General features: G+C 43.1%; 1 protein-coding gene across 1 annotated transcript in view; it reads left to right on the top strand.

Annotated features, from left to right (window-relative positions):
- The window catches only part of ABTB2 (ankyrin repeat and BTB domain containing 2), a 205,336-nt gene extending 193,859 nt beyond the window's left edge, over nt 1-11,477 (top strand). Inside the window, exons 10-17 of the mRNA XM_019519408.1 lie at nt 119-345; nt 1,253-1,431; nt 2,297-2,402; nt 2,511-2,613; nt 3,695-3,785; nt 6,054-6,122; nt 7,498-7,611; nt 8,915-11,477. Coding sequence (XP_019374953.1) covers nt 119-345; nt 1,253-1,431; nt 2,297-2,402; nt 2,511-2,613; nt 3,695-3,785; nt 6,054-6,122; nt 7,498-7,611; nt 8,915-9,112 — 1,087 coding nt within the window. The 3' untranslated portion in view covers nt 9,113-11,477. The remainder of the gene's footprint in view (nt 1-118; nt 346-1,252; nt 1,432-2,296; nt 2,403-2,510; nt 2,614-3,694; nt 3,786-6,053; nt 6,123-7,497; nt 7,612-8,914) is intronic.
- The last annotated feature ends 860 nt before the right edge of the window (nt 11,478-12,337 follow it).

The raw sequence follows: 12,337 nt of genomic DNA on the forward strand, positions 1-12,337 counted from the left end.
AAAAAATTTTTCCCTAAGCCCTTTTTTTTTTTTTTTTTTTTGAGCCCAGATTGCCATGCCTCAGCCTGACTGGTTAGTTGTTTGTTAAGAGTCAATACTACTACTTCTTTCTGTGCAGAAATGTGCTCCGCAAACTCCTGACCCAGCCCCAGCAGCTGAAGGGAGATGTGCTCTCGCTGGAAGAAATTTTGGCGGAGGGTGTGGAAAGTGACACCTCCAGTCAAGGCAGCTCCAATGAGGGACAGGTCAGACTCTGTAAGACCAGGATGAAGGCTCTGCAGGAGGCCATGTATTACAGTGCCGAACACGGCTACGTTGACATCACCATGGAGCTCAGGGCACTCGGTAAGGCAAGTTTTTTACCACAGGTTCAAAGAGCCCCAAAGGTTAAGGAAGCCTAATAGCTTGTCTCACGGCCAGTACAGAGACCATGTATTAATTGGAAGACTGGCACCACCAGTTTCAGAGCTGCCACAAGTTTTAGGTTCAAAATTGCCTCTCATTTAAATAGCACACCTCTTATTGGTCACTGACACCCACAGTTTCACAAGGGCTCGCTGATTTAGCAGGTCCCAGTTCCCAGCTGGCCATCTGGAGTTGCCTGAGGGTCAGAGCTGCTGAGTTTTCTGTCTGAAGTCCAGCAGTGTGCGGGGTGTCCAGATTCTCTGAAAACTCTGGCTCTGTTTGAAATGCCCCAAGTCAGGCTTTTAAAGATGGACCCGATCAAAGTCGGTTGCACCCATTCCTCTGCCTTTAAGGTAGGAGAGTGATGACTTTGAAATGTGCTTTTTTAGCTTATCCGAACAAAAGAACTGTCTTACTGAATTAAAGGTCTTGCAGTGAATTTATTATATAGGATTGGCTCTTGAATATGCTGTAATGATACAGTTAAGTTTCAGAAGTTACTTTGATTTGATATTGTTGCTCTGACTGCAGATAAAAACATGGCGTAAAAAGGATGGTAAAAAATACAGTTGGATTGGTAAGAACCAGGAATTCCCAAGGTTTAATCTTCAGTTCTATGTTGATTTTCTCCGTGGCCTTGAGTATTTCCTTAAGACGCTACTTTTTTTTAACTCTGTTTCCCCATCTTTAGAAATATATCTGCCAGCCATGTGTATTGTAGAGCTAAATTGGTTGCAGTATGTAAAAGGTGCAGCTGATACTGACTACCATTAGGGAAGGAAATATCCACTCGCAGATCTTTCAGCACTTAAATCACACTCTGTTTGGTGTTTATGTTTGGCTACAGGAGTCCCATGGAAGCTCCACGTATGGATTGAATCATTACGGACGACCTTCTACCAGTCTCGCTATTCAGTCGTGCAGACCCTCTTACGGGAGTTTGTCACTATTAAGGAAGAAGACTATAATGAAGAGTTGGTTAATGAAGGGCTGCAGCTCATGTTTGATATCCTCAAAACCAGCAAGGTAATCGTTCTTTTCTGAATATGAAGTTCAGATCGTTGGAGCCAAGAGTTTTGCAATTATTCTACTACTGTTTGTACAAGCAGAACCAATGTAAATCTCTGTGCGAGCCCCTATGAATTATGGATGTAAAGAGAGCCCCGGCTGTGTTTACCCAAGCTTCTATAATACTGAATGACCAAGGATCAAGACGACAGGGACTATATATACATGCTTCCTCTATAGCAAAGGCACTCATTTGAATGGAAATGGCAATCATGCTCTAAACCCCAATTTAGTGATTGGCTTTTAGGATTAAGTGGGTTCACTGTAAAGGAAAGGATTACCTGAAAATGCTGAGGAACACAGGCTCTTATCTACTACCTTAGAATGTTATAAATACTGTTGTTGTTCAATAACAGAATGTCCTTCTGTTCCTTCTTTTAATGAAAAATTGGACTGTTGTTGCTCCTGTTGAAATCAACCGGTGTGTGGCCAGGCCTATATCACTGCGCTGAGCGGCTAAAATGTAATTCAAGTTTTGAGCTTCAAAAGTCCAAGAAACAAACAGATGTGCTAGGAATTGTGTTTCCAGATGGTTAAAGAAAGACTGTTGGCTTGATTGTACTGGAGTTAGAGGAGCTTGCTGGGTAAGGAGTGAAGGATCAAGTGATTAAATCTTTCTCCATGGCAGATGTTTGCTAGAAACTGCTGCTGAGGTCAGTCAGTCAGGGTGAAATTCACCTTGTGCTTAGGTTCCCTTTTAGACAAAACATTCTCTACAATTAGTAAAGGCATCAAGGAAAGATTGTCTCATGCTGCAAGCAGCAATCCTGTGGGACCTGCTTATCCTGAAGCACTAACGGTATGTATTTTTTCTTCCTTGCAGAATGATTCGATTAACCAGCAGCTTGCCACCATCTTTGTCCACTGCTATGGGAGTGGTCCTATCCCCAGCATTCCTGAAATCCGAAAGACACTGCCAGCGCGGTTAGGTGAGATGATCATGACCTGTTTTTAGATTTTGTCCCTGGTGGTTTTCTTTTTGACATGACACACTTTTTCTAATTCTTCCCCCATCCCCCCTTCTCTTTTTCCAACAGATCCCCACTTTCTAAACAACAAGGAAATGTCTGATGTAACGTTTCTAGTGGAAGGAAAACTGTTTTATGCACATAAAGTTCTACTGGTTACTGCTTCCAACAGGTAAGAGTCATTCTCTACGAGCTATATGTACTCCCTGCAGCTGTGTTGCTCACAGGTAAGTATGGATGGGTAGTAGAGGGACCTGTCCTGTAGTCCCTTACTCATATGACCAGGTGTTAATCACCAGTAGCTGCGAGTGGGGCTGCCAGGATGAGTAGGGACTAATTTTGTAGATTAGGGTTTGCATGTTCAAGCCACAAGATTTCTAGTACCAGATTCTTTGTAGCATTAGAGATTTTTCTCTGCAGCCCCAGTGCAGATTAGAGCAACCTGAGGAAGTGCAGCTGGCTGGCAACTTTCACCAAAGAACTGCCAGTTAGTTAAGCACTGCTGGATGGCTGTGGTGAGAATGATGCTCCATGCTCACAGCAGTGCTATGCTCTTCCTCAGAGCTCCCCAGAAAATTTCAAAGGAATCACAGCCAGAATATGGCCCTTTTGCTGCAGTGCAAAGAGGAATAACAAATCTGTCCCCTTTGTACTCCATGCCTAGATTTTTACAAATATTCTCCAGGATTCTCCAATGTTCAATGATTTTGTAAGTGATTTGGTTTGATATACACTGGTGTAATGTACAGCATCAAGGGGCCTGATTCACCTCCTTCTCACTCATTTTCAATAAGTTTAAATGCCATTGATTTTAAGTGGTGCTTCAGCAGTTTTAACAGGAATCATACAGGTGAGGGTCAGACTGTGGCTTTCTAAAATAGAGCTGTCGTAAATGTCCTCATCTGCTTTCTGGGGTCATACCTTTCTGTCCCGCAACCTGCTGAGGTGCTTTAGTTCGGTGCTTTAGTTCAAAAGTGCACCACTGCCATTTTGTGTGTGCTGACGCACATTTCACCACTTATACAACTACTTACATTGCAGCGCTGGGCGCCTTTCGAAGTGTCTGGCGCTGCGGCACATGTGAAAAAGCCCTAAGACATTGGAAATGCATTCACTGTTTTGAAAATATAAGGATAAATCAGATGGTTTTAATTCATATCCCTTTTCTCTTTGCCTCCTACAGCTGATCTAAACCACAGGGATGTGGAGCAATAAAAATCTATTAAAACAAATGTTTGCCTCTATTCTCTCAGGTTTAAGACCCTAATGACCAATAAAACAGAACAAGACAGCCAAGGCAGTAAGACGGTGGAAATTAGTGATATGAAGTATAATATTTTCAAGGTATGTAGATTATAAACACCCTTTTTATTATTACTCTTTATCTCCTCCAGTGTTTACTGTCAAATTAAGAATGTCAGTGTTCTAGCCAGAGATAAATACTAATTACAGAGAAGGGTCTGATTCAGACATCTCTGCATATTCTGATCTGCATCCAAACTTTTCAGCTTGGACCTAGCTCTGAAAAGAGCGCAATTGGATTGCTTTTATGCAGCTGATCTCCTCCACAGAGGAAGACAAACAAGGTCTTATACTGAATGGAGTTTTGTAGTTCTGGAGGTTCCCAGGCGCAATTTTCATGCTGTGTTAAGCAAAAAAATAAGCCTGGTTAGAGCCGGAGAACTGCCAGGCTTCATATTAATTCAAATCAGACAATCAGAAATCTGTGAAGCTCCCTTTAAAGACTTAAAGTTGAGAATTCCACTTTTACTTCTGTTGACTTTTCCATGTTTAAGTGACCTAAGGGAGATTCATTCATGATGAAAAGAGGGTAGGTATATATTTTTTTTAAAAAGCGGGTCAGTGAAATCCAATAGTTAGGAGTTGTTCCAGCTTTCCAGATCTGCATTTCAAATTAAGAAGAAATGTGCAGAATAGGGAATATTTGAAAGCACAAAACAGTTAGTAAAATAGTTCTACAGACTTTCAAAGTGTTTAGGACTCATCTTGGCACGCTCTCAGAATGTTTCTATGCATTGTGGGCACCAGCAGAGTATCTGTGCATCCAATGGGAGTAATCTGATCACTTAAAACATCTCTCCTGCTTTATCAGAACTGGGTTTCCTGTGTTTTGAATTCCTATTGAATAGCAATTTCAGTGTGTGCATCTAAACTCTGCAACTTGGGTCCATCACTGAAGAAAGTAAGTGTAATAAGTCTCTGTAACCAAGAAAAAACAAGGTCTTTTACAGAGAAGTTTTATAGTTCTTGGATGTGATTTTCATGCTGTGGTGCCTGCAGGAAACCAGGGCGGGGGGTGGGGGACGCGAAGACGGGAGTTTTCCTCTTGGGAAGGGAGCAGTAGATTGAAAAAAATACAGTGAAACCTATAAACAGTGACCACTCAAGGAAGAGAGACTCAAATTCTAAACAAAACAGGCTTTTCTAGTAAAGGAGAGGGGTGCAGAATTGTGGTCACTAACTTGGGGTGATTTGGGGGCTGATAAATTTGTTGTTTTTACGGCATTTAGGAATGGCAGCATAGCGAGCTAGTTACAGCACTGGACCTGTAGTCTTATTCCCGGCTCTGATATTGCCCTACTGAAGGATCTTGGTCAAGTCACTTTGCCTCTCTGAGCCCCAGGATACTGAGAAGCAGTGAATTGAAAGCTAGGTATCAGTAGAAAAAGCAGTACTTGGAGCACTAGCATCCCTCATATCTTTACAGCATCTAGGAGTGTTTCCCAAGCTGCAGTGTGCAGCCAGTTCCTAGAGGGTACACAAGAAGAACTAGGAAAGGGGAATTATAAATACATGGAAAGGAAGAGAAAGGAAGAATAGCCGTTAACTCTGATTGCTAGGGAGGTTACAGTGTAGTTGTAATGGAAAATGTTAATTTCTTTTACAGCCGTTTCACACAGTTATAAAGGTGTGCACAGCCCCAACCAAATTTGGGAACCACTGACTTAGAATAATGGGACTCCAAACACAATCTCCATTGAAGTGAAAAAAATGAGCTACCTTTTTATGGGAAAGGAAAACAGTTTGAGGGGACAATGGTTTGATTCTGTGATGAGCAGTAAGGAGGGGTGCATGGCAGGAAGAGAGAGATAGGGGTAGCCTCATCTATCTGTTCTCAGCCATATGAATCCTTTTTCCTTCCCAGCTTCTGGGGTTACCTGCTGGTGTGGGAAAGGAAACCATCAACATGTGACAGGCTTAATGTGGCACACATATACTCAGCTTGCCTGCAGACGCTTTCACTAGCTCAGCTGACAGGTTGCTCTTTGTGTGGCCAGCCTGCAAGGCTTTACAAAAAACAGGACCCACGCAGTGTTTTAAACAGGGACATTCACGTTGCTCAGAGACACATGGTGAACCTTTGGCCTAAACTCCTTGACACAGCCCTTTCAAAGCCAGAAGAAAGAAAACAGCGTTGGAAAGCAGCACACTTGGAGTGTTAGAAAATGCCAGAGCTGTTGCCAAGAGCCAGGGTGCCATGGGAAGTAGAAGCAAGGATTTCTGTTTGCTCAGCAAGGGGAGCATGGGTATTCAAAATCCTCTGCGTCCTGAGTGACAACAGCTTCATGCCTGGCCTTCTTCCTGTTTCAGATGCTGATGCAGTATTTATATTATGGAGGAACAGAATCCATGGAAATTCCCACAGCCGATATCTTAGAGGTGAGAATGTTTGCTTCCACTTTCTGCCAAATGCATTGGGGCACGACAAGGTTTGGAAGGGAAAATCCAACACGAACATATGAGCCCTTAGTGTAGGAAGCACATACCGTCAATGTTGCTTGACAAGAAATTGCTAGGAGCTAAGAGCAGCTACTGATATTTTTACACAGGTTCTCACTGATACAAAAACCAGTATACAGTGGCTGCTTTAAGCCCACAGACAACTGTGTTAAAAATCTCCAGTGAGCTCCCCATCATCCATCATTTTTCTTTAGGAGATCAAAAGCATATTCACCTTTCATGATTTTTTATGGTTTTCAAAAAGTTCTTTCATTTGGGTTAGGAAAATCAATCATAAGCATTACTTCTAAGGACTAAAGGGATACTCAACACCTGTATGGTTCCCCAGCAAGCAATTAGTCTTCAAGGTGCTGTCAGGTTTATCGGCTGCATTGGATCACCACCCCTCCACCCACCAAATCATCCTGTGGTTGTGAGAGCTGAGGGGGATTTAGCTCATATGAACACAGACAGAAGCTCTGTATATGAACCCCTCCTGCTCTTAGAAAACAGGCCTCTTGGAATGTGTAACAGAACACAGAACATGAGGGAGAGATTTCCCTCTGGCATCCATATATTTTAAGCAAACTCAAGTGTTCAGACATAGAACAGATGCAGTTGCCGTGCTCTGCCAGTGAGGCTCAGTGCTGACATTTACAATGATATAGCGACAGCGACAGGCCATGGGTACAAGACAGATTGCTACCATAGTACCACTTCCAGCGCTGCTTCTCTGAAGTACAGCACAACTGCACTTAGGCTGCCTACGTATTATACACAAACCATCAAATAGCAACATCGCTTAGTCAGCCATCACTTGGGCTGCATTAAAAACCAGCAGCCTAGCATGAAGACTCCATAGTGTGTCACCTAAATCATGCCAGCCAAGAGGAAGATGAAATCAGGTGACAGACTGTGGAGTAAGTGTCTCTCTCCTGTCTGATGCTTCAGGAGGAGCACAGACTCAAGAACAGAGGGAGGCTTTGCTTCCTTCCTTCAGTCAGTGCTGTACTTGTCAATCTCACAGGAAGGCCTAACCCAGCGGTTCCCAATATGTGGTATGTGTACCACCGGTGGTATGCGTTAACAGATTTATTACAATTACTTTATATGACAAAAATCTGCTAGTGGTACTTAAGGATGAACTGAACAAATTGCTGGTGGTACCTTAAGGTTGTATCATTTTTAATTGGTGGTGTGCAATCTGTCAGTTTGGGAACCGCTGAAAGAGAAGTAGTTACAAGATGCTGTGAGGAAGAGGTCATTGGTTTCCTTTTTTCTTTGTCCTTGAGTAGCTGCTTTCTTTTCCCAATAGCTGTTGTCAGCTGCCAGCCTGTTTCAACTGGATGGCCTCCAAAGACACTGCGAGATCCTGTGCGCCCAGACCATCAGTATGGATAACTCTGTTAACATCTATAAATATGCAAAGGTAAAGGCCAAGCTATATTTAAGCTACACTGACACTCATGGGAACTGAAATACTTCACCTGTTTTCTGCAGTCTGCTGTTGTGGGCATTAGTTTTGGAAGAAGACGTACTAGGGATATAAGACATGCTGGGTGGGCCAACTCTACACTAAATTTGCCAACATGGTGAGATTCTGTATCAGGTTCCTATTTACGGAAGTTCAGGCAGTTGTAGTTTGAAAAGGACAATAAACTGTGATCTGCTGAGTTCGTATTTAAAGTAACAGATCTAACCTGCATTACCAGTAATAATATGGAAAAACAATCCAGCATTCTTGGAAGCCAGCAGGAGATTAGACTGATAAGGGAAAAGTCCCTGAAACTTAGAGCAGAAGGAATTTTTAAACACTCAATGTTGTTTTTCTTCCCACTTGTTTCCTTTCTGCATTATACGCAACGATACTGGGCTGATCTGTTACATTCTGCTTTTTGTATTCCCTTTAGCCAAAAGGAAAAAATTAAAAAGGAAGACAGTGGTAGTGGTGGTGGGGGAGGGGCCTTTAGGTCATTTTTCGTAAAGATATTTCTATTGCTATCAAAGTTCCCCAAACTTTTGTGGGGCTTTGTTTCTCGATGTTGGCATCACATTCATTCTCTGGGTTAGAGCAGGCTCAGTTACAGTGATACTGGCACAGAGGCAACAAGATAAGTTATTACTGGGACAATAAGAGATTCTTCAGGAGCTGTTGAGCCAAAAGGAGCAATGTGACATATTCACAGGCATTTGATTAGAGTAGATTTTGCCACCTTTATTCACCCCCTTGTTCCAAGACTGAACCTCATATCATATGCAATGTATTCCCATGGCCACTAATGCTATGTACCATCTGGTGAGTCTCATTGTTTTAACATGATGCAAAGCATGGATTCCACTCGCACAACAAAATGGGTACCTTGGACATTTCGCCAACCAGCTGCTCTTCTCCTTTAAGGATTGCTGGACTGTGGCTCAGCTAACAGCAGGAGATCAAAGGGTTAGAAATGAAAAGGTACTTTAACCCCTGACAGGTATCATATTAGGATGAGCTCCTCTTTCTGCTCACACACACAGATGCTCATACAGAGCAGGGAAAGGGGTCACCAGCACAGACACCTTCTCCATCACCATTTATCAGCAACAATGTTAAAGCATGTCTTCCCTAGCTTTACAGACACATCCCGTTCAATGAAACGGTCAAGGAAATGACTCTAAGTAGCAATGGCAGAAATGTGCTTGAATCTGCAGGACTTGGGGAGAAAGCTGATGAATCCTGTTGTGTGTTACAGATTCACAGTGCACCTGAACTGGCCTTGTTTTGTGAAGGCTTCTTCCTCAAACACATGAGCTCTCTGCTGGACCAGGACTCATTTAAACAGCTCATCTATGGCAGGAACAGCAAGGTGCAGGGGCTGGACCCTCTCCAGGACCTCCAGGCAGCACTGGCCAGCCGACTGCATTCTATTTACATCACCTCCAGAGTGTGAGACGAGCAACCAGTGGCAGAAGCATCGGGTCAAACTGCACTGGCATGGGACCTTATGCAGCTGGGGCTTCCCTGTCTACCTTATGGAGCCACCAGCATGTGCTGAAAGTCCCTTACAAGCAGATCCCCCAAGGGCAGCAATTTTCCCTGGGGAGCATGTGTGTTAGGATGCTGTAACTATTCTAACTGAGAAGGAAGGGAAGTGGCTTTTCTCTGTGCTGCCCAGCATCAGAGCAACACTGGTACAGTGTGAACAGAAAATAGAGGTGGCAACTGAAGAACCTGGCCAGAAGAGTAAATCCATGTTGCCATTTTAACAAGCACAATGCAAAAGCTTCTTGGGCAATGGAGAACTTGGAAGTGTCATAACTAGGCCTAACACTGGGAGTGTTTCTAACATGCTAATCTAAGCTCATCTATTTGCGCACCACAAATGCCAGCTTACTGATACATGTACATTTGTTATACTTGTAAAAGGCTACATATAGGGAGTCCTTTAATCCCATGGACCACTACGCATTCAGGTCACTGGACTGGACACACACAAAGACTGGTGCACACAGACTACTTACTTAGTTATAGAAATCAACACCAGCTTTATATATGGCAAAAAACCTCTTATCGTAATATTCCCAGAGATGTTTGCACCTTAAGACACATTCTCTTTGTAAACCCCCAAGCTGAGTAGAGGTGAAAGAGACTAATATAGAGCACTAAAATTATTCACTTATGGTAGAACCTGATGTGGAGAACTTAGCCAGGTTTCATTCTGTTTTAGCTGTGTTCAGCCCTTGCCAATAGTCATTATGATTTTGATACAGTTTGAAAGGAGAGCTTGCCCCTACCCAGTAACGGTTTGCTAGAATGTCTTCTATTGCTATATAAACCCACCTTTTAAAAACAGCCAGTGAATGTCACCTGCAAAATTGAGGACTGATGCCATGAAAGGAAATGTTTGTTTTCTTTTAATGCTGTACCAGGTGGTATAATAAAATGTATTGCAGCATTAAGAGGCCTAGTCCAATAATATGGGTAGTACTTAGACAGTAGACCCCTTGGTTAGAGCTCCTGGATGCTTTGTTCTCTCTTTCTGGTAGTAGAAAAACATGCCCACTCAGTAGTTCTGAGTTCTTATGCCAGCCCTGACTTTTAACTTGTGGCCTTAAGCGAGTCATGACCATGCTTCCATATCCCCACCTGCAGAATGGGGTTATTTTTTCCCCTCACTTACATTACAGAGAGGACCATCTTTAGTGCACATTGCCTGAACATGCTAACTTTTAGCTTTGCCCTCTACTTATAGGAAACATTTGGGCTATAGGATTTAAAGCTAGATGTCTCAACCCAAATGCCTAAAATGTACCCTATTTCTCTTGGCACAAATGGGAAGATTCTTTTAGAGCAGGCTCCTTCTGAGCCTTTGTTTATCTGAATAATGGGGAGATACACATAAGAGACAGTGTTTTTGCAATTCAGAGTGTATTGTAAAGTTTCAGAAGGGATGCAGGGTGGATGTGTAGGGATTTTTTGCAAGCAGACTTGGAAGCAAAGTTTGAAGAAGGCAAGTGACTTCCACTTATCCTACTATAACCATTATCTTAAAAATAACAACAACAACAACAAACCCAAAAGAAAGAAAACACCATGCACAAACCCTTCAGACATTCCTTGCTGGTCTGTGTTGGCACATACTGAAAGCATTGGCTGAAATGCTTCCATTTGTTACAGCCTGCAGGGGGGAAGGAAAAGCTTCCAATGTACAGTCAGTGTTTCTTGGAAACTTGAACACTGAAATCCTAGATCCAGTGATGGGCAGCAGCTCAGCTTGGCTGCAGCCTCAGCTGAAAAGCAGAATCATGGAGGAGAGGAAAGGAAGGGCAGACTGCAGCATGTCTAGCTAATCAGTCAAAACCTGAGAACCTACCTCCTTCCCCAAGGATTTCAAATCTCAGGCAGACTGCGTGTGACAAGAGAGGGCTTTGGTTAGTTAAGGATCAGTGATCTGATTGATAGACAAAACTATTAATCAGAATTCGCCTGTAAGCACACACTAGTTTTCTGTTTTAATATCTGTTTTCTGTTTTTTACTTGCATACACATGCTTTGAAAAAGCACCAACTTTCAATAGCCCTATTTATTCTCTGAAAGCCATAGAGGTGGTTCAAGAATTATCACTGGCCTGCTTGGAAAATATTGCAAAAAGATGTATGCTGGAAAATATTTTCAAAGAGCTACTCCAGCTCTCTGTACAAAAGCATAGGTTCTGTTTTGTTGCTGTAATATTGCCTGCTCTTTTAACTGTACATTAATGTTGTCATTTATGTAAATGTACCAGGATTTTATTAACAACATAACTTTAACAGTTATGGCTTGTGTATTTATACAGCTGTTTTAGTAGGGGGTAATTCTATGCATGGTTAGGTGCGTCTGAAGGAATATGCATGCATATTATGCATGCCTGAATGTTTGTAGAGGAAAAACGGTATTTAACACCGGCTATTTACCATGGCGTAAAATGGTATTGTGGAATCAGTACTTAAAATCTTGAACAGCCCTAGTTCTGAATGACTGCCTTGTCCACACCTGCAGTTTGAGTGTATTACCATAAACTGATAAATTTAGATCATCCCTTCTTTAATGCTGTGACAGGGTGCAGTCTCAAGGTCAGTCCAATCCCTTGACCTGTCCACCTGACTCTCCTGCCATGCCTTAGTTGGAATTGAATAGTTGTTCCTAGGTGGGAGGCTGCCCATTAATAGTTGTTCCTAGGTGGGATGCCAGTGGTGTAATACATGGCCCCAAACCACCTCAACACCATGTCCCATGCCTCACAGACGGCACCCAACTCCCCCACCCTCTTTGCTGGGCCACACTCAGCTTCCAGCCCACAACTGGCCTCAGCCACTACTCCAGCCAGCCAATGCACAGCCTTTCAGGCCCTACTCTATGCAGCCTCTGGCTTTCACCCTGTCCCCTCACTGGTGCTCCTGGGCCTTATACCCCTTGGGCTGCAGTGTCTGTCAACATGCCTAGACCCTAGTCTGTCCCCTCTGTAGGGTTATCCACCAGCTGACAGGGCATTTGTGGCAAGGCACAGGTTGTGCCTGTCACTTTAAGAGGTTCAGGCAGGCTCTGAGCAGCCAGCAGGTGTGAATCAGGACAAACGAGGGAGATGGGGGTGGGCTTCCACAGCTTTTCTGTAAAGTAATACAATGGGAGATATGTT

This window comes from Gavialis gangeticus, unplaced genomic scaffold, assembly GCF_001723915.1.
Source record: "Gavialis gangeticus isolate Ggan-Ray unplaced genomic scaffold, GavGan_comp1, whole genome shotgun sequence".
NCBI lineage: Eukaryota > Metazoa > Chordata > Crocodylia > Gavialidae > Gavialis > Gavialis gangeticus.